General features: G+C 44.6%; 1 protein-coding gene across 1 annotated transcript; it reads left to right on the top strand.

Moving 5' to 3' along the window:
- Window positions 1-1,554: 1,554 nt before the first annotated feature.
- On the top strand, window positions 1,555-19,766 carry DUSP29 (dual specificity phosphatase 29). Its single transcript, XM_077822829.1, has 3 exons — window positions 1,555-1,730; window positions 14,240-14,460; window positions 19,519-19,766. Exons 1-3 carry the CDS (start codon window positions 1,555-1,557, stop codon window positions 19,764-19,766), a joined length of 645 nt encoding a protein of 214 aa, XP_077678955.1.
- The last annotated feature ends 818 nt before the right edge of the window (window positions 19,767-20,584 follow it).

Below are 20,584 nucleotides of genomic sequence, written 5' to 3'. Positions count from 1 at the left end.
ATTGGTAAGAAATCTATCTTGAACCAAAGCTGTAGCTCGTTAAGTCTTAGCCATTAGAAACCATCTTTTTGCTTTTGTTTGCAACTCTTTCTAATTTTATTTCATCCCTTAACCTATGCCTTTTTGTTAATAAACCTGATTTACCTTTAATCTAAACCAACCCAGGGCTGAATGGAAGTAATTGTTAACTCCCGTTAATGTGGGAAGTGACTGGGCATTGTCTGTTTAAAGGAGCAAACCAACCCGATTATCCCTCTGAATGGTCCAGAAAAGGGTTGGACTTTGCAGAGCAAAGGTTTGGGGAAAATGTGGGACTTGGGGGAGTTGGGGTTATATCTTGCTAGGTATAATTAAACCCAGTGGAAATTAGAGCGGGGCTGTTGTGGTGTAGGCAGACTGCTGGGATCGGAGCGCTGAACCGGGATTGCACAGCATACAGACACCCAGGAATCTACACTTTCATCTGCTGGCTGTAGGTGTCCGGGCTGTCAGCCACAGCAGCAAAGCAGTTAGGGCATCCAGGGTTACAGACAGGCAATGACACAACCCCTCGCTGGCCTGGGTCGCACCCCACAACAGGGCGGTCTATGACCGCAGATGAGAATTAACGCACCTCTTTAGCTGAAGATTGCTCCCTTTGTTTAGTATGCAGCCTTTCCGAGCATGCAGATGGCAATTACGCTTGCACTCCTGGCTGAAGAGCAGGTTCAGCTGGTCACACCGGCTATTAGTGCCCTGCAGCAACCGGGCAAACTAGCAAGTCTGGAAACAGTCATTTAAATGTTCAGTTTGGAGAGCTGTGTTAAAAGTTTGAAAGAGTAAAACAAGGGCACCCCAAGGCCAGCCTTAGGGACAAACTCAGCCACTCTCTGATTTGCCGTATGTTAGATAAAGGTGCAGCCTGTGGAGACTAATGACTAACAACCTGGAGTCCAAGTCTTACCAGAAGGGACCATTGTGATCATTTAGTTTGACCTCCAGAGAGGCCATAGAACTTCCTCGAATGGATTCCTGTGTGAACTAGGGCAGATCGTTTAGAAAAATGTCCCATATTGATTTTAAAATGTCATCTGATGGAGAAAATTCCCTTCAACTGGATCTTTGGGGGCCTGAGGGTGCGGTTTTCAGAAACACTTGAGGTCAGCTAAACTGTAACCCTTGACTTTCCTGGGCACAAACTACCGAGGGGAGCAGAGTTGGGCCAATGCTGAGCACTTTGGAAAGTCCCACCCTTTATTTGTCTTCACTGCGAGCAAGTTTATCCAATGAGCTACTTCTAATTCCTCTCTCAAGAGAGCCAGCAGCACAAACAAATTCCAATCATGGGGCTGCATCTGTCAGAGAGGTGTCTATCCATTTATACACAGCTCCAAATCCAGGCACGCTGGTTATGTTGCTCTCAGTGTCACAAAGGAGCGGGGTGGGGGAGAAGGGGCTTAATCAGACTGGACCCAGTGGCTTTGACACTTCTCCCAGCTTTCTATTCTTTTTATGATTGCATTTTAGTTACTGTCATTCCAAGTATACAAGGCCATATAATCCCCTGGGGACAAGATGTCTTCAGCAAGTTTGAACATCATGAAGAGAAGTGCCTACACAGCAATCAAAGTGGACCCTGACGGAGACTACTATACCCCCGGCACATTTGAACTGGAGCGGCTCTTCTGGAAAGGCAGCCCAAAGTATACTCATGTCAACGAAGTCTGGCCTAATCTCTACATAGGAGATGAGTAAGTGATAAATGCAACCCACCAATGGAGCCACAGGGGTTCCTATCCCCACACTCTGTTAGCCAGCACACAAGCCATTGCTGGCAGCCCAAACCAGTGCTCAGTATAGGAATAAGGAAGCCTCAGCTCTTCTCAGGATACACAAAAGCAAAGATTTCCCCTTCTAGTTTTCAAGCACCACAGCCCAGAGAAAAGGTTTTCATAGCCATGTAGGCATCTCTTCTTACCAAAGATTGCAGTAATGGCGTAGTAGTGACAGTAGGACAGGCTGCAGCATTTGGGGATAGTCATGTACTATTTTAAGATGGTTAATTTCAAGGAGTAATTTGTAATTTATTACCAAGTGACAGTCCCCTGGTCATGTTGAGTGAAGGGCACAGGTTGAGTGCACAGAACCATGGGTGAGCCTGAAATGGAATTGTTGGAAGTGATTGAAGAGTCTTCCCAAAAGCTGGAAACATTTCAGTGTTGGTAAGTCAGAGCTTGGCTGGGGGAGTATGTCAAGGAGGAAGAGGGGGGCTCTCGTGCATTAAAACGGTCCAGGCTTTAAACAAATTTGTCCTTATTCATAGGGCTAGGCTACTTTGAACTCATTCTCTGCTGCAGGGCGCATCTCACTGCTGTTAGCAAATGAATGTGAAAGCACAGGATTAATCTGGAAGTGGCTATAATATACTGTTAAACAGAACCAACTCCATACGCAGACAATCAAACCTGTCTGCAGAGCAGGAGAATTTTTCTGAACCCTTAGGCACTATTGGTCAAATTCCCATTTTCCCCCTACTCCCTTCCCTAATGGGATGTTTATTTTACATCATTACTAAAAGGCACAATCTGCAACCCCACCGACTCCAAAGTATTCATAATATTTTTAAAAGGTCCCAAAATTCATCTGCTGCCAGATTATAAAAGTAGAAAGATAAACAGCTTTTTAAAAAAGTTATTATAGTTCCAATATTGTTGACCAATTAATTCTGTGGCACCAGAGGCAACAGAAAGACCCACATGAGAGATCTGGGCTATAAGCATCCAGGGGCTAACACTTTACAGAAGAAAAATCTTTTTTTCCAAGTGTGGTGATAGTCTGGCCAACAAGCTCAGGGACAAGTGGGGGTAGGGGGGTGGGAAGAAGCGATTATTTGTTTCTTATTAGATCTTTTTTAACCCAAGGTTCAGCAAAAGCAGAATGGACTCCGTTAAATTCACCTGGCATTTTCTTTCCCTTTCCTTGTTTAAAATTATTGGAATTATTTTTAACGTAATAGGTGGAAGTATTCTCCACTTATCTTTGAGCTGGTGCAGAGAGGCCCAAGTGGCCAATCAGAACAAGGCTTTGAACATTCAGGGACCCTAGACACAGGCCACCATCTACCAACCGTTATTTTTCCAATGACAGTTGTTTCTGTAATTCTGCCTGGTTACACCTCTAATTTGAACGTCTATAAGACAAATGCTAAGAATAAAGCACTTGTCCACTGGAGCAATTAATCAGGGAAACAAAAGAGAAGCCCCACTACCTTCCATGAGAATATGCAGAGATACGTTGTTCACTTAGCTGGGGTTGGCTGTTGAGAAAGTATCTTTTGGGGGGCAGAGCACACTAACTCTTAAGAAAATGGGGCGAGCTTTTAAGAATAGGTGGAAAAGGGTCACATGACGGTAGCACTGCAGGTAAAAGCCATCGGGTCAAAAGAGCTTGCTAGCCCATCCCTGAAGCAGGGCTTCACAATGAGACATTTTCTCCACCCTATTAGAGGCAGGGAAAGAAAGCCAAATGAGAAGGAGAGATGACTGGGGATCAGGGGGATAGGAAAGAAATAAGGGAGGGATGGAAACAGATGATGACCAGCTTTACTAGGCTGATGACCCACAAAAAATTAATTCTTTAGCTAGCGCTCCAGGTCACATAGGGCCCAGCCTCCAGTCCCTAAGGATTTGGGACGATGAACTGGTCACCAGGAAAGACTCTGGCCCCATTACTGGGACAAGGTGGTAGTTAAGCATTTAATTCTAAGCAGATGAAGTCCAGGATAATGGGGCCATAATAATCCACGTATACACAACTCCACATGCTGGCACTTTGGCAGTGCTGCTCTCAGTGTCAAAATAGGGGTGCCTCTTTATTAGAGTGGAACTGGTTTGCTTTGACACTTCACCCAGCTTTATGTTCTCTTTTAGTTATTTTCATGTCCTAAGCATGCAACACAAGATAAGCCCCTTGGGACAAGATGACCTTATTTGTGACCAACAGCTTCCGCCCTCAACTCAACAGTGTGCCTCTTTTTAGGGCCTGGTTGAAGCACGGGGCACCAAATAGCTACTGTGGAAAAGGCAACAGATGTCACGTTCATTTTGCATCCTTATCAACCAGGCTAAATTAAGGGTTGCCCTTAGAAGAATTTAGTGGCATGCTCATTGCAAATCAAGTGTACACACACATACAGAGTTTATCTTCAGAGCCTCCACATCTGGGCCTCATTCCTGCCTTCTGCATTTACGAGGTTAGCAGTGACTGCTTATGGAAATGCCAATTAATTATCCTGACTACATAACCACAGCATTATTCTAATGCAACGCAGGCTATCATGGAGCCCTGTGAGGCCACTCATTCCTTTTGTTACAGGACTCCGCTGCAGCTGTTTCCCAGGGGCAATCAAATCCTCATGAGGCCCGTCAGGCCCAGAATAATCAAAGCCTCAAATTTAACATCCTGTGTTCAGTTCCAGTTGAAGTTTTCCTCCGGCAAGTTCTAAAGACTTTTAAGACCAGACCCTGGAGACAATAGGAGCCTCCCAGTGACAGGAACAGAAACAGGCTTTTGGTTTATCCATGACCAGGATTACTAACATGTAGATCATCTTCAATAGGATAGGGAACTGCTTTGTTTCGTTTCCTTCTTTTAACACTGTTTGATGTGCACTGTTTGATGTGAGGCAGATGTCTTCTTCAGGTGGCCTGGCTGGCTGATCCCCAGCCATAGGGTACAACCAAGCAAAACTGATGCTCAGAGGGAAACCCAGCTCCTAGTGCAGAGCCAGAAAGTAGAGATGGTAGCTGCCAAATTACCCATCACGATGGCTGTGATTCTGGGTTAAATCCAAAACTTAAAAAGGCCGTTTTCTGGAACCAGAATACCATTCACAAGATTTCAGCTAAAGATGATGGTGGTCTCCTAAAAGCTTGGCCTCATCTGACCTCATCCCTAGCTCTGATTAGGTCTCAAATCTGAATCCTAGCCAGAACCTAATCTATATCTGAACACTGTCTCATTGGCCTCTCTCTACCAAAAAGAGAAACTAATCAAGAGAGCCCTCCTTACATAATGCATTTTAAGACTAACTTCCAGCTGCAAAGCAGAGCCAAACTCCAGTAGAAAGGAAGCCTTCTCTATAGTTCAGCTGACAAATCTGGTAGAGCTGACAACCATGCTTGCTACGAGGGGTATGGTTTGAGAACTGACTAAGGCAATTAAGTTTGCAGGTAGCACACACAGAGAGATCATCTAGAAGATAGGGAACTGTGCTAATTAAGTACACACTGAGTGTTTAGCCACCCATTGATTGACTCCCTCCCCTTTCTGGAGGATTTTGTCTGGCAAAGTGATATCTTTGGCTCAGTCAAAATGGCTACATTTGAAGAGAAATGCCATTTGGATTAGTTCAGAGGAAATCAGATGGGGATTGGTTCAGTGCAATGGACAGTTACATCACACTGTTTAGAACATATGAACTCTTAGGATATCCACTGCTATTAATCACATCAAAATAGAAACATTCGAGGTGTATTGTTAGTGACCCAGGAGGTAGAAATATGTACACAGAATGGAGAGGGGTGTGGGATCATTTTATTTTAAAAAGAAAGAGACATGGTGGAAGGTTTCACTGTAATATTAGCATTGTCATTTGCGAGTCCTAGTGGAGGCTTTATGAGCTGGAAGGTAAATATGTAACTCCATACAAAAAAATCTCTCAGGAACAAAAAGCGATGGTATGGACTTTAGCTTTAAATGCCAAGATACAAGCAGCATTGGCAGTTTACACTGCCAGTCCTCCTCACAAATCATTTTGGTCTGCAGCTGATTTGCAACAGTTGAAGCAATAAGGAAGAGTGTCAAAGTCCAAAATTAATTGTCTGTGTCAAACATTTTCCAAAACTCTTATGCTTTTGATGTGGGGAAGGTGAAGAGGAGGTTCCTTGCCTATCACAGCATCCACAAAACGTCAGTCAGCGGATTTGCTTTGGGGACTGGATTGCTCAGTAAATCCTGGCTTTTCCCACTCAGCAACTCATGAGTTCCTCTGGTTGTGAAGAACTTGCTAGCTAGTTTGCAGAGGGAAAAAAATTTGCTCTGATTCATGCATCTGTGAAGACAAGGCAATGCCTTGTTGGGGACAAATGCTACATTATCTCTACTTAAGCTTCAGCCAGCAGTGCTTCTCTAGATGCAGGGGAAGTTGCGGAAACTTTAGGCCCAGTATTAGTGGAGATTGTCAACACCTGCCTTAGCAATGGCAGGTTGTAGACCACTCTTAAGGAAACTGTCTATATTCAGGAATTCCTCATTTGACACTGAACATCTGGCAAATTAGTGCCCTGCCCCTAGCCTTCCCTTGGTGGTTAAAAATACTTGAAAATTTATGAAGAGACAATTCCTTCCACAATATCTCAATGCCTCAGATTTTCTTAACCCTTGTCAATCCAAGTATTAACTTGAGTATGATACAAACTAAGAAAGCAGCTGTTTGTGTTGCTCAATGATCTCCCTCAAGTATTGCATAAAAGATGAGTGTCCATAATGATATTAGATACACCAGCCGCTGAGTCAGATAGCACTGACTATGAAATTCTGTTGACTTACCTGGGGGCTATAGGAGGAGTAGATAGTGTTGCTCTATGCATTTCTTGTTGAACTATCTCAGAGGGTAGACTTGCTTTGCTTTGCTTCCTGCTGGGCACTCAGAGGTTTTCACAGGGCTCCATCTTGTCCCTCCCCATTTAACATGTGTGTGAGGCCATTGGGAGGGTTAACAGAGAAGCATGGGTGGTGATGTCTTCAATATGTGGATGACACCCAGCTTGTGTTTCTGTCTCCTCTGACCAGATGGCGTGGTTGAGCATCTCCCCCAGTGTCTGGCTGAGACTAAAGCATGAATGAAGGCTGAGTTATTGGTGCTCATGAGAGAGGTGCCAATGAGAGAGGTGGCGATGGTGGGTTGGGGTAAACTATAGAAAGGGAAGGACAGTATCATTTTATTTTGCTATAAGGGTTAGCTAACTGTTGCTGGGATGAAATAGAATTTGTAGCAGTAGTGGTCTTTTGCTATGAACTTTCATTTTAAATGAAGACCACAGGCTTGGATGGGCACCATCTTTTTGTCCTTGTATAAATCTTAAAGAAATAAGTACTATTCTTCAAGGAAATGGCTGCACTTAGTTATATTTTTGATTGGGCCTTTTCCCCTCAACTCAGTACTAGGCAACATGTTCTGAGGTGTGCATATAATCTAAAGTAAAAAGGGATTTCATCTTCTATTTCCCACATATGAGGGTCATTCCCATCTCAAGTATTCCTCTCCCCCGTCACAGAACTTTACAAACACACTGGTGGGTCCATCTGCCTCATGTTCCACTGTAGAGGCCCTGGTTTTGTAAAGAGTTGAGCCCCTGCTTAAAGGCTTTGCTGCATAAGGATGGACTTAAGCACATGCTTGACTTTGAGCATGTGCTTAAGTGCTTTGCTGAATCAAGGCCACTGTACCCAGTATATCTCTTGTTATTAAAAGGCCTGGTGGGTTTTTACTCAGGGACCCAAACTTTCCTCCATGCCTCCCTTCCCAGATTGAGATGTACTGTCATTTTCCTAATTATTTCCCAATACAGTACTTCACCTTCCCTGCTCTGAAGTGCATTCAAGGCAGACATTGAAGATCATAATGGCTTATGCCATGTAAAAAGAAATCAAGCGCTAAAACACAGATGGCCCAGAAGAGTAAAATGAAAGCAACTGGAGGATGTCAAATGCTGATAGTTTCACCTACACTGGGCATTTAGAGCGAACTTTTCCTGGCATTGTGGTTTTATGTTCAATTATTACCAGAGAAATAGAAATATCTATCACATTTACAAGGCAATAGCATCACGTAGGGAGGGAGAAAGACAGAAAACTCTTAGCTGGACTATTAAACTCAGGTGGTGAGCTAATTGCAAGAGGGAGAACATCTGTGTCATGTGCTAGCTCAAAACAAATTAAGGATTGAATTATAAACCCTTGAACAAGGTTTATAATTCACACTAACAGCCTTTGTGTGGCCCTAGCTCACTAGCTGTCTTACGCATTTGGCTGCTGGTAGGTATTCTTATTTTACATCCTCTTTGCTTTCATCTAAAATGCTATTACCACAGTAGTGGTGTAAGAAGTAAATGGAAGAAAAGGAAACACATACATCTTGTGATATACCCAAGAGTTCTAATGATATTAAAGCACAAAGGAGGTAAACTATGAACTGAGATTTTCACAAGTGACTCATGATTGTGGGTGCTTCTATCGGTACATCTACACCAAAGTTTTGGGTTGTGCTGTAAATCAACCTAACTGTTTGCCAATTATCTTGAGTTAATTGAGATGCTTGTAAATTCTAGTGTTGGCACTGCACAAAGGTTTGTTTCTGGTCATGGTTGTATGAGCTACGGCCGGGAACAATATTTGCATTCAGAAACGTGCATGAGCTTCTACATCAGAATTTGCAATCATGTTAGTTACCTCAAGATCATTGACAATCAAGTCACTTCAACTAAAGCAAGACCAAAACCTATTACGTTTATTTATTATTTGTAGAACCTAGGAGCCCCAGTTACTGACCAGGACCCTATTGTACTAGGTGCTATATAAAGAGAAAAAGGATGGTTTCTGCCCCAAACAGCTTAGAAACTAAGTATAAGAAAAGAGACCACAGATAGACAGGCTGCCGGTAAGCTGAGACCACTGCCGATCATGCTGAGCAATAATGTCTCATTGTTTCCTTGCATGCCCCCATCTGTCTACCTGTTGTAAAGATTTTTTTTGTAGGTAACATGGAAAAGGAAAGTTTGAGGGATTTTGAAGGATAGGCCCATTATTTAGATATTCAACTGGAAGCACCTTAAAAGGGTCTAGGGTTGCCAATTTTGGTTGGATGTATTCCTGGAGGTTTCATCACATGACAATCGTTAGTTAGAAATTGATCTTTAATTCCTGGAGACTCCAGGGCAATCCTGGAGGATTGGCAACCCTACAAGGCCTGATTATCAAAGGGCTAATCTGCAGCACTTTCTGAAAATTCTTTATAATATCTCAAGTTGGGCACTCAAAATCACTGGTCACTTTTGAAAATCTTGGTCTGAGGACCTGATCCTTTGTTACTATGAATGGCAAAACTTCAGTTTAAGCCAATAGGTGCAGGTTATAAATACAGAACCTCTTGCTAGCAGAGGGAAGAAGTCCTGTTAAGGACCTAACAGAGCTTAGTTACTGGAAAGGGAAATCACGCCATTTAAGCTTGCTGGAGCTCTCTAAAGAGGAAAGCAAAAAACAGCGTATGAGGTGGAAGCAGCAGCTGTGGAGTGATTTAATCCTTTATATTTTTCACAAAGACAGTGTGCTCAATGCTGTACAGAACAAAGGCACAAAATCCTGGCCCCGCAGAATACGCAATGTACTAGAAATCGTAGGAAAAGTTCCTGGTGTAAGCCTTCTACAGAAATGACAACAACCCTTTCAGACGGAGGCAGCCAAACTCATATTGAGGCATCTAAATACATAGTCTTACCTGCAGAGAGCTCACAACTGGCTCTGCAGGTGCGCAGCACCACTGAAAGTCAGGGCATTTATTATGACACCAGTTCAGTAAAGTGTATGCTTAAATTTCACTGAAGTCAGTGCAACCTAAGCACATTCTTAAGTGCTTTGCTAAACTGGCATCTTAATGCCCCAAAATGGATCTGAATGCTTAACTCTGAGCACTCACGTTTGAAAGTTTTCTAGTTTTAGCAGCTAAAGAAGGAAGGGTTTGATCTGGGCCCATGTTAAACAATGGGTTATGGGACAGGCACCAGTGGGAATAAATGGCCTTTTCTGTGGTAATCTTGCCTGCAAAAGGTCAGTTCTGAACTCGAACAGGTCCACAGAACAGCACTCAATACAGCAGAGTTTGAAGCAGTTGACCTGAGAAGCTAAGCTAAGAGGAAGGCAAGGATGACAGACAATTTAACATCAGCCTGCATGAAGCACTAAAGAGAACATGATAGAGAATAATCCTTCATTGGCAGGATGATGGTCTAGACAGAGCTCAGAATGTCTCTTCTGTATCTTATATCTATGATTAATTCAGAGCAGAAGAGGGACTCACAATGATAACAGATTTTGTTTATCACACTGTAAGCATTTGTAAGGTTTAAGACGGATCAGTTACTCCTCTTTATCCAATCCCAACTGACAGAATGACTACATGAATAAATACATATCCAATATGCCTCTGCTAATATAAGGGGTTAGTCCAAACTGATCAAGAAAAATTATACTAAAACTTCAGGACATAAGATAGTCAAGAGCAGGCATCAGGAAGGAACTCCATCCTCTACCCCCGGCCTCAAAATACGCTTTCCCACAACGCCTGGGGCAAAAAGGAGTGTTTTCCACTGAAACTTCAGGTATAGTCTGTTGCCAGGATACTGCAGTCAGTATACCAGTGGGCTGCTCTAATAGCATAGACCCCCCCCCCATGTCCCTAAACCTAAAGAGCCCTGGGAGGTTTCATTTGGGTACTGTAAGGAGAGGTAGCATGGAAGTGACTATGCAGATACAAAAATACCATGCTAATATGGGAGTGACTATGGTAAACCCTGCGGTAACCCTTGGGTTTGCCCAGAACACACTAAATGTTTTTCAAAGCCTGAGCAGACTCTGACTTAGCTGAGCGCTGATGCAGTTAATAAAAAAGCACTGTGCCTTCTCTCTGACAAATGAGACTCCTGTGTGCTCACTAAACATTACAGCCACTGAACGCATAAATGCGAGATCTCAGAACCATGCAACACGTTATAATCAAAGCTCTCTCTTGGTATAGGGTCTCCGTCTAAGTTGGTTGCAGTGTTGTTGTAGCTGTGGTGGTCCCAGGATAGGAGTTGCAAAAGCTTTTGAGCTACATAGATCTCTTCTTCAGGTCCTTTTAGCTCAAAAGCCTGCCTCTCTCACCAGCACAAGTTGGTCCTCTGAAAGATATTACCTCACCCACCTTGTCTAATTTGCATTTAAGGCATTAATTTCTGACGCTCTCCTGAGAACCCAGTCAAGGAAACAGGGAAATTACATCCCAGATGAATGTTGCAGTGTCAAATGCAGGGGTGACTTTAACATCGCTCCCCTTTTGCGCCCCTGATCGGCGGCTCTGCCGGGTCCCTACCAACAGGGCCGCCAATGGGAGGGAGGGTGGGGGGGGGCACAAAAGGAGCAGCGACGACCCGGCAGGGCCGCCGATGGGGGGCGCAAAAAGCTTTAACATCGCTGCCACTTTTGCCCACCCCCCTGACTGCTGACGGGGGTGGGGGAGAGACACAAAAGAAGTAGCTGCCCCAGGGCCGCGATTGAAAAGGGCAGTGCGGGCCAGGGAGCGCAGATGGATGGGCTGGGATACGCTGACCCCCAGTCCTGCCCCTTCTGCCCGAGGCCCTGCCCCTTCTGGGGGGGCCAGAGCGGCCCCATACCCGGTAAGAGCTGCATTTTACTTTCACCCCTGCATGTGACCTATTGTTTGGCATTGTCTCTGTTTAGAACAGCAACAATGTACATTGTTTAATTCAACTGCTATTTATTCGATTGAGCTGCATTTGCAGAATCCAAATTTGAACTTACTTTTCATGGACAGTTAATCTTTATTTTCCCATTGACCCTGACTACAATATGGCCCTACTTGCTATTAAGCAAGGATTCCACTTGCAGGACTTCTAACTGAGCACAGATCTATGAACTGAAAGCATCATTTTTCCATATTTGTTGGGCCAAGTCTGAAGAATGGAAAACAGATTTTTTTCCCCATAAGGGTTGCAGGGGGGAACCACCACAAAACCCAACCTGAAAGCAGAATCCGTGTTTCACCTCAAGCATGGCAGATTCAACAGAGTAGGGTACGTCACCTGCCCTGACCTTCTCCCCAGGAAATTATTTCATCTGTTTTTAAAGCATCAATCTTTTTGATAGTATTGTAACAGAGTTACTCTGTGCTTGCTAGGACTGTATGTGGGGCACATCTACATGCAGCCCCTAACGAGGGGGGCTCTAAAGTTGTATGCATAACTGATTTCTCAGTCCACTGGCAATTCTGAAAAAAAAATTACCATCTTGGGTTCATCCAAAAACAAATCATTTTTGAAATTTTCAGCAAATCAAGTAGTCAGAAAAAACACTGATTTGGGTCAAATGAAACATTTTGTTCAACATCTGCTGAAATATTTTGATTCTGAGTGTTTTAAATGTTTTTAAATTTATAAAAATAAAACTGAAGTAAATTTTGAAAGTCATTTTGAATCAAAAAAACGTGGAACAGTTAGTATAGAAATGAAATGTTCAGATTTGTTTGGAATTATTTTTAGTTTTTATTTTCCGCTGAATCAGTTTGACATATTCTACACAAAGCCACAAAATGTTTCAGTCAGCCCAAATCTGCATTTTTCCCCAAAAAAATTCACCTGAAAAACTTCACCCAGTTCTGTGGCTCCTCCCAGAAAGGAAGGACCCGGCCATCTCGGGAAGTAGCTCTGAGAGGAAGTTCAGGGGTTGAGCATACTTCCTGCCTAGGGGAGTAGGTGAAAGTGTGTTTGAGCACTACGGGCAGCAGAGGGCTGCACTGACTCTGGGCTCTCCTCCAATAACAATGCTGGGTCTCTATTGTTCAGTGAGCTCGTGGCTGTGTAATTGTTCTGGGGACTTTGCTAGATTGTGCTAACCCACCAAAACAAAGATCCCATGGTAACACAACAGTAGAAACTGACCCCACTGTCTTACCTTGTATAAAACACACAGCTTATTAGACATAGCCGCTAAACAATGCTCTTGTGTGGAAGCAAGAGCTACGTGCCTTGATACAGCAGCAGCAGCTCTTCTGCATCCCTCAAGGAATTCTCAACCACACTTGTGTGTGCTCAGGTACAGCGGAGTACATTTAGAATTTCCTTTTTGTATCTGCTGGCCAACAGGGTTAGGAAGAAAGGATAAAGGATTCATATTAAGAACATAAGAACAGCCACACTGTGTCCTTACAATCCTTACAGGGCTCATCTGTTTGCTGGGTGTTTGTACAGCACCTAGCACAGTGGGGCCCTGATCCATGACTAGGGCTCCTAGGCATGAGGGCACATTAATAATAATAAATAACAATAGGCTGTTCTTATCAACAGGTTTACTGAAGGTTGGACTGCCACTTTCCTGTCCTTAGCACATCCGGGTGCCTGAGCATGGAAAGGGCAGCATTAGCTTTGCACTTCCTGACCACTTTAAGAAGCTTGAATATTTTCATTTTCATTCCCCCCACCCACCCAATAGATTCCCCCTCACCCCAGGAGCCAATTCCTCTTCACTCCAGAGGAGGAAGAGGACAGGGAGTAGCACTATCCCCTTTTACTTCTCTAAAGCAGTTACAGCTCTAAATCAGTGGCTGATATGTGATCTCTGAGTATAGTGCTTTTGTCTTGAGACACCTTAACATGATCCGTTAGTACATGGCAGCAAGGAGGAGGCTGACAGGGCTTCTAGACCCTTCGGACACATGAGCATGAACAAGTTTTTTCCTCTAAGTGTAGAAGGGAAAAATCTCAGTGGTTGCATTTCTTTCAGAGGTAGTAAGAGCCATGTGAACCTTAGCTGAATTTAATCCTCATTTGTAACTGACTTTTTGATTAGTCCTGTAATATTAAATGAAGGGAGAGAATGTGTCAGATGGTTAAAGCCAGGGAGTGGGAGGAAGGATTCATGGATTCTATTTCTAGCTCTGCTGCTCACTCAGTTTGTGACCTTGGACAAGTCAACTTAACCTCTCTGTAGCTCAAGTTTCCCATCTGTAAAATGGGTAGAACCAATAACGGCTCACAGCATATGGCTGCTAGGCAGCTCAGTTTGTTTGTGACATCCTGGGATGAAAGGTATTGCGTAAAGGCAAAAAGAAAAGGAGTACTTGTGGCACCTTAGAGACTAACCAATTTATCTGAGCATCCAATGAAGTGAGCTGTAGCTCACGAAAGCTTATGCTCAAATAAATTGGTTAGTCTCTAAGATGCCACAAGTACTCCTTTTCTTTTTGCGGACACAGACTAACATGGCTGCTACTCTGAAACCTGTGTAAAGGCAGGGGATCAGACTGCTTCTTTGAAGTATCATCAGTGTCGTTGTGGTTTATGACTTGCAAAATAAGAGAAATATTTCTGAGCGGATGCAGCATGAGAGAGCTCCATTTACACATCTGACTGTGACATTTGTTTAACAGGAAAACTGCATTAGATCGCTACAGCCTTGAGAAAGCCGGCTTCACCCACATCCTCAATGCAGCCCACGGCCGGTGGAATGTGGACACAGGACCAGACTACTACAGTGACATAGCCATTGAGTACCATGGGGTAGAAGCAGATGATCTCACCACCTTCAACCTCAGCCAGTTCTTTTATTCAGCTGCTGAATTCATTGAAGCTGCACTCCAAGATCAGAGAAGTAAGGAGGGGGCAGAGTACGGTCAGAAAGACCTCGTTTGCTACAGTTGATCTCAGTGCACATGAGTATTCATCAGAAGTAGCCAACTCCCAAGGGGTGAAACAGGCAGAGAAAGTCAAGGACCACCGGCAGAGGACAAACAAGCAATGGCTAATAATGAAGCTGGTCATTTCAGGGAAGTCAATGCTGTTATGGGGTTCAGGTCATCTCACAGCCACGTCAGCCATTCCAATCAATGGGATTTGATAGCAATCCAAATTACCTTCCGATGGGCCACTGTTAAGCAGCGATCTCCCTAGCATACAGGTGTCCCTAGCACAAGCAGCGCTCATTGTACAATCCTATGAAGCAAACAATCTCAGGAGGAAAGTCGTGAACTCAATGGGCCATGGAGCTCATCTGCCATTCCTAGAAGTGGTCCCTTTCCAGTAAGCTGTGAGGCCTATTAGCAGGGCATCTGCCCAGGCTGTACTTACCCTGCGAATGTAGGACTCCAGTCTCCAAGGCTGTCACTTCAACATTTCTTACACTAAAGCATTAGGTTTGCTATAGAGACATATAAAAGCACTTTAGTACTTTTGCCATCAGATCATCTCCAAGCTGTAACAGGGATTTATTTTTGTCATCTTCCAAGCCGTAGGAGACTGAAATCACTTTGACAGCACAGATCTGGAAACATTAGTTAAAGCCTTTGTAATTTCCCAGCTTGATTACTACAATTCATTATTTGCTGACCTCCAGCAGTGTTCTAACTAAGGGTTTAAGCTGATGTGAAGCACCACAGCCGCGACCCCACACTGTCTTTCAGCATTTACTCCAGTTCTTATTAAAAAAAAAAAAAAAAAAATCTCAACAGGGTGTGTTTTACCAGAAGCCAGCAAAGAAACTTAAGATCCTCCTGCTGACCTACAAAGCCTTTAATATCAGAGGGCCACATATATCAAGTTTCCAACCTTTTGTCAACTTGTGTTCTTGGCTGTTTAGATCAGCAGCTGCTGGTTACCTGGCATACCCCCAATAACCAGCCAGGTCTTAAGCTTTCAACAAGTACAGTCCTCAGCTACAGAATTTGCCCCTTGTTAAGGCAGAAAGACAATAAATCATCACTATTTTAAAATTGAAGTGTCATTAGCATTTCGTGCTGCTTTAAGATTTTATGTTCTTAGAAGGAAGAGAGGTCCATAGGTGAAGGAAGCTACTTAAAATTGACAAGACTCCACCCAAGTCCTGCTTCTGGAAAGGGTGGGGAATAGTTAGATTTTCTGGGTGGCTGAAAGTGTCTGATCTCTAGCCTCACTTCTAATCACATTCCCAGAGAAGGACTTAGGCCTCAGGAGCTTGTCTACACAAACACGTAGTTTGTGGCAAGGTGGGGTGTGAATCTAGCTCACACTACCCTGCCACAGAATAACTAACTCCGTGCTCCCTGCTGTTGAGTTCATTAGAATGCTTCGCTCCAAGCTTCTTTAAAATGGGACTTGCTCAAAGTACTCTAAAGAACTTGTGCCAGCAAGGTGCACCCAGAAACCTAGTCCACGGCAGGCTGGTGTGGGGTACAGTCACACCCCAAGTTCCCATGGAGAAAATGTTTTTGCAGACAAGCCCTTAATAGCCTTCATTTCTCCGTCCTGCAGCCTTCTCTTCCCATTCCCGCAGCATAGCGTGAAAGACATGGTAAACACACAGAAGTCAAGAGAGAAAGACTGTTTCCAACAGCACTGCATTAAAGTGCACAAGCAGGTCCTACATGGACCTGTTAGTGCACAGCACGCTAGTGCGCTTTAGAACTCAAAGCCCTGTCGTACACATTGCTGCTCCATATAGACAAGCCCTGGAAAGTCTAGCACATCCTCATGTGCTGATAAATGATGGGGGAGAGACTCAGAGCATTTTGCAAGGCTCAAGCTTCAAAGCTCCCGGTTACAAGGCTGTATCAAACACCTGTGAAGCCTTGAGGCTCAACCAAGCATTGATGCAGCAATGAAACAGAAGCCCGACTCAGAGAATGGAGTGATTCACTTATTAAAAATACTTCTGAATTCAAGAGTAACTAAATGTGTAATGCTGACACTTCTGTATGTAGCTGTTCTTCTGGCTGCTGCATTGGTAAGGTGTTTGAATAACAAGGACAGAGAGTTGTGTTTTGTTCTTACATGCACTAGTGATGTAAAGATGACCATTGCCTGTAGTAGCCCTGGAGAAGAGAGGAGGACAAGAATGCAAAGAAACTCATGTTGGGAAACAAGGGGCTCTGAATACGTTACTCATACCACAGCCAAGTATGGCACCATTAAGCCTCACCTTCTTGTCCAGATGTGGATGGTCATTTTAGTGCATTCAGTCAAACATACACGTGCAATAGATTTAGGGCCTTTTTTTTTGCTGATACGGTGGTTTCAGAAGTATTGTAGTGGGCATTTTCCCCATTCAGATAGTGGGCTACAGAAGTAGGACATGTAAAGAGATAAGAGGCAGTTAGCCAAGCAGCACATACTCCTATCAGTGCAAGGGATCAGCCTTAAAAAAATCTTACGCAAGAGTACATAACTTACAAACATACATACATACAAGTACATAACATAAGCAAGTACATAACTACCCTGTTTGATAAAGACCAGCCACCTAGCATAGCAAGCTGCCACTTCTTTCACATGCTTAACTTAATTCCAGGCATCCTAGGAGTATAATAACCCAGTATGTTTGTCTGGTTAATGCCCTCCGGGTTCCTAACCCACTTTGGAGTAAGTAGTAGAGGAAGGATGGTTCAGGGGCCAGGGCACTAGCTTGGGAAACCTAGGTTTGAGTCTTTGCTCTGCCACAGACTTGCCATGTGACCCTGGGCAAATCACTTAGTCTTTCTTTGCCCTGGCTCCCCCTCTGTATGATGGGGATAATAGCACTTCCTGACCTCCCAGAGGGGTTGGGAGGATAAGTAAGATTGTGAGGCATCCAGATACTACGGCCATACAAGGAGCTTAGCAAGATAGATTAGCACCCCAAAGCATTTGAACAGCAACACACAAGCAGGCATCACTTCACCGACCCACACACTGCACAATTGGGCCCTGCAGGACAGGGCAAATTCCCTTCTTTCTGGAAAGTCCTCTGAGATCTTCAATGTTCACACAGCAGACAGGTTCTCCCATCCTTGCCATTTCTAAAGAGACATGCACACTTTTCTCCTTCCTTTATGTGACAAAAAATACAGGTTCTCCTCTTCCCACCGATGCCCAGAAAGTTCTTCTCTCTTTCCCAGCTAGCCAAGCAAAGCCTTGATCCCTCAGCCTTCCCCTCATGTCAGTCATTTACTCCACCATTCTGCCCCAGCCCATTTATAAACCGGAGGCCCGAGCAAAGAGTGAAGGGCTGAACAAATGGGAGTTTTCATCTGTTTCAAATATTCAGAGTAATGATAGAAGGGATTATCATTTTCTGTTATCAGTGAGGCTGGAAATCTGCCATGATGCCTCTACAACTATCTGCTGGGATTAGGATGCAAACTGTGACCATTAATCCCCTTGTGCTGGCAGTTCTTGATGTGTCCATGACACAGCAGTGCTGCTCCTGCCAGGAAATCATCCCCTTCACTCCCAGCATCAAGGAGTGAATTGCTAGGAGTCGTAGCCAGATGTAGTTGACAAAGTAAAAGTGCCTCTGGCCTTGCAATGGTGTTTGTGGTGTTATTTGACCATAGGAAGTTGTAGTAGACAGAGTTTCAGATGCTGCCTTTATCAGGATACACTGATAAAAAAAAAACATAAAACTCCATGGCAGCTAGTCTCAGAGCGCAGGGCTACGGACTTGGGCTCACACTACAGTGCTGCAACTAGTAGTGTAGACGTTCCTGCTAGGGCTGGAGCTCAGGCTCTGAGACCCACCCTCCTCGCCAGGTTTCAGAGTCTGAGCAGGATCTCTCATGCCATACACAAGCCCGAGTCTTTTGACCCGGGCTCTGAGACTTGCTGCCAGGGGTTTTAAAACAAGGTGTAGATGCACCCTCAATGGATCACCCTTTTCCTTCCAAGATGTAAAACTCCACCCCAGCTTTTCTCCTCCCAGGGCCTTGTAGCCCAGAAGCATTTCCATCAGTTCCTGCAGCACATGGAAGGGCCCAGTATCACTCACTCTCCTCCTCCGGCCCCTGGCTACTGCCAGTGGGGGAATCCCACTCTCATTCATGTGCCTTACAGCAGCGCCGAGAGGCTCTGGCAGAGACTGACACCTCATTGTGCTAGAGCTGCCTATACGCAGTAAGAGACAGCCCTGATCCCAAGAGCTAAAATCTAACCGGACAAGACAAACAGGGTGGGATGAAAGGAATTGTCATCCCGAGATGAGACACAGGGGGATAAAGTGATTCGTCCAAGATCACACGGGAAGTCTCAGGCAGAGCAGGCAACTGACTACTGAGTCATCCTTCCTCTCTGGCCCCTGGTATTCACAGAACCAAGGACTGGAAGGGGCCTCAAGAGGTCATCTAGTCCCGTCCCCTGCACTCATAGCAGGACTAAGTATTATATTACTAAGTACTGGGAGTGAGCAACTGGACACATTCTTTTCACCCTCCTGGAGGGAATGAGTATCTGGTTCCTCGGCACCTCGCCGGCGCTGGTCCCCCGCCTCCTAATTCTGTTCCCGACCCAGAGAGCAAACACTCCTTGATTCAGCAGACTGAATGAAGCACAGTAAATCATGGATCTGTGGGAGCCCAATAAAGGGGAGGCTGCAGCTTGGCTTTGCTGGCTACCTACTGTCGCATTGCAGCCCATCCTGCCTGGCTGTAAATTGGCAATCCTTCAGTTGTTAAAGCATTAGGAGATCCAGATTTTACAATGGGACTCACTGGGTGACCATGGGCCAGTCACTTGATCTCTCTGTGCTTCAGAGTCCCTGCCTGTACAAGAGGATGGTATTTACCTGCCCTGCAGGGAGGCTGTACAGAGTACTCATGGCTGTGAAGCACTCAGATCTCTGGGCAGAAGGCCCTAGAGAAGGGGGAGTGTTTATTATTGGTAAATCTGAAAGCCTTCTCTGTATTTGCTCTCCTCACTCATGCAGACAAGATCTTGGTTCATTGTGCCATGGGACGCAGCCGATCCGCCACCTTGGTCTTGGCTTACCTGATGATTTACAAGAATATGACAGTGGTTGATGCTATTGAGCAAGTGCTGCAGCACCGATGCATCCTCCCAAACCGTGGCTTCCTGAAACAGCTGAGAGAACTGGACATAAAGCTGGCTCTGGAGAGGACAAACGCCAAGAACGGCATCCAAGTCAGTGGAGAGGAGCATGGCAAGGAGATATAGCATTCCTCATGCCCTGCAGTTACTGCTACCTGGAAAAACACCTAGCAAGAGAAAACTGGAGTTGGAAAACAATACTGTCAAAAGTCCTTTGTAAGAAGTCCAGAGGGAAGAATCAAAAGCATTTGAAATGCCTTAAAGGGAATCTAAGTTTGGAGATAGATAAATGGAGAGGGGAAGCAATCTCGTTAGGGAGTGTAACACAGAATCCCCTTGTTTTAGTGCTGTTCTTTAGGGCTATGCTGTACAGAAGAGAAAAAGGAGGGACTTGTGATGGAAGGCAGTGGCTCTATGAGAACCATAGGGGTGGTGTCCAGTATGTAAAGGATGGGGTAAGTGTGCAAGCCCATGAAATACGATTCAGGCCCAGCTGCTCCTGCTGCCCTATTACAATAAATGTTGAACAGCCGTTATTTTAATACCGTTTATGAGGGGCTAGTTTATCCCAAGGCAAACCCACATGTAAAGCCTAACACATTTACTTAAATATAACCACCCCATGGCACAACATACATTTATTATACATGTTACAAGGTGTAAACTGAATAAGGAAGCATGAGCCCAGCTTCACCTGTGTTGCCTTGGGTTTGCAGAACCTTTCCACATGGTCATGCACCTATGATAACTGCCAACTCAGCACTCACTAGCTTGTGAGTCCATGCTGTAGGATCTAGAGAGAGGGAGAGGAGACCCAAACAGCCTTGCAAAGCCTGAGCCAGAACCCATAGCTGCAATCCTCCTTTAAACTAACTGGAGTGAGATACATGGGCAGTAGGTGAAGCTTCCTGTGGGAGAGGCTATCTTCTTGTCCCGCCTCTTCC

This window comes from Eretmochelys imbricata, chromosome 7 (assembly GCF_965152235.1).
Source record: "Eretmochelys imbricata isolate rEreImb1 chromosome 7, rEreImb1.hap1, whole genome shotgun sequence".
In the NCBI taxonomy this organism is placed as follows: domain Eukaryota; kingdom Metazoa; phylum Chordata; order Testudines; family Cheloniidae; genus Eretmochelys; species Eretmochelys imbricata.
Note: the sequence above shows the minus strand (reverse complement) of the source record. Positions and strands in the feature narration are given on the sequence as shown.

Excerpts from the sequence above, each read along its gene's own strand:
- DUSP29 (XM_077822829.1), top strand. The coding sequence starts at position 1,555 with ATGTCTTCAGCAAGTTTGAACATCATGAAGAGAAGTGCCTACACAGCA. Across the intron at positions 1,731-14,239 it reads AATCTCTACATAGGAGATGA|GAAAACTGCATTAGATCGCT; the intron begins GTAAGTGATAAA and ends TTTGTTTAACAG. Across the intron at positions 14,461-19,518 it reads TGCACTCCAAGATCAGAGAA|ACAAGATCTTGGTTCATTGT; the intron begins GTAAGGAGGGGG and ends TCACTCATGCAG.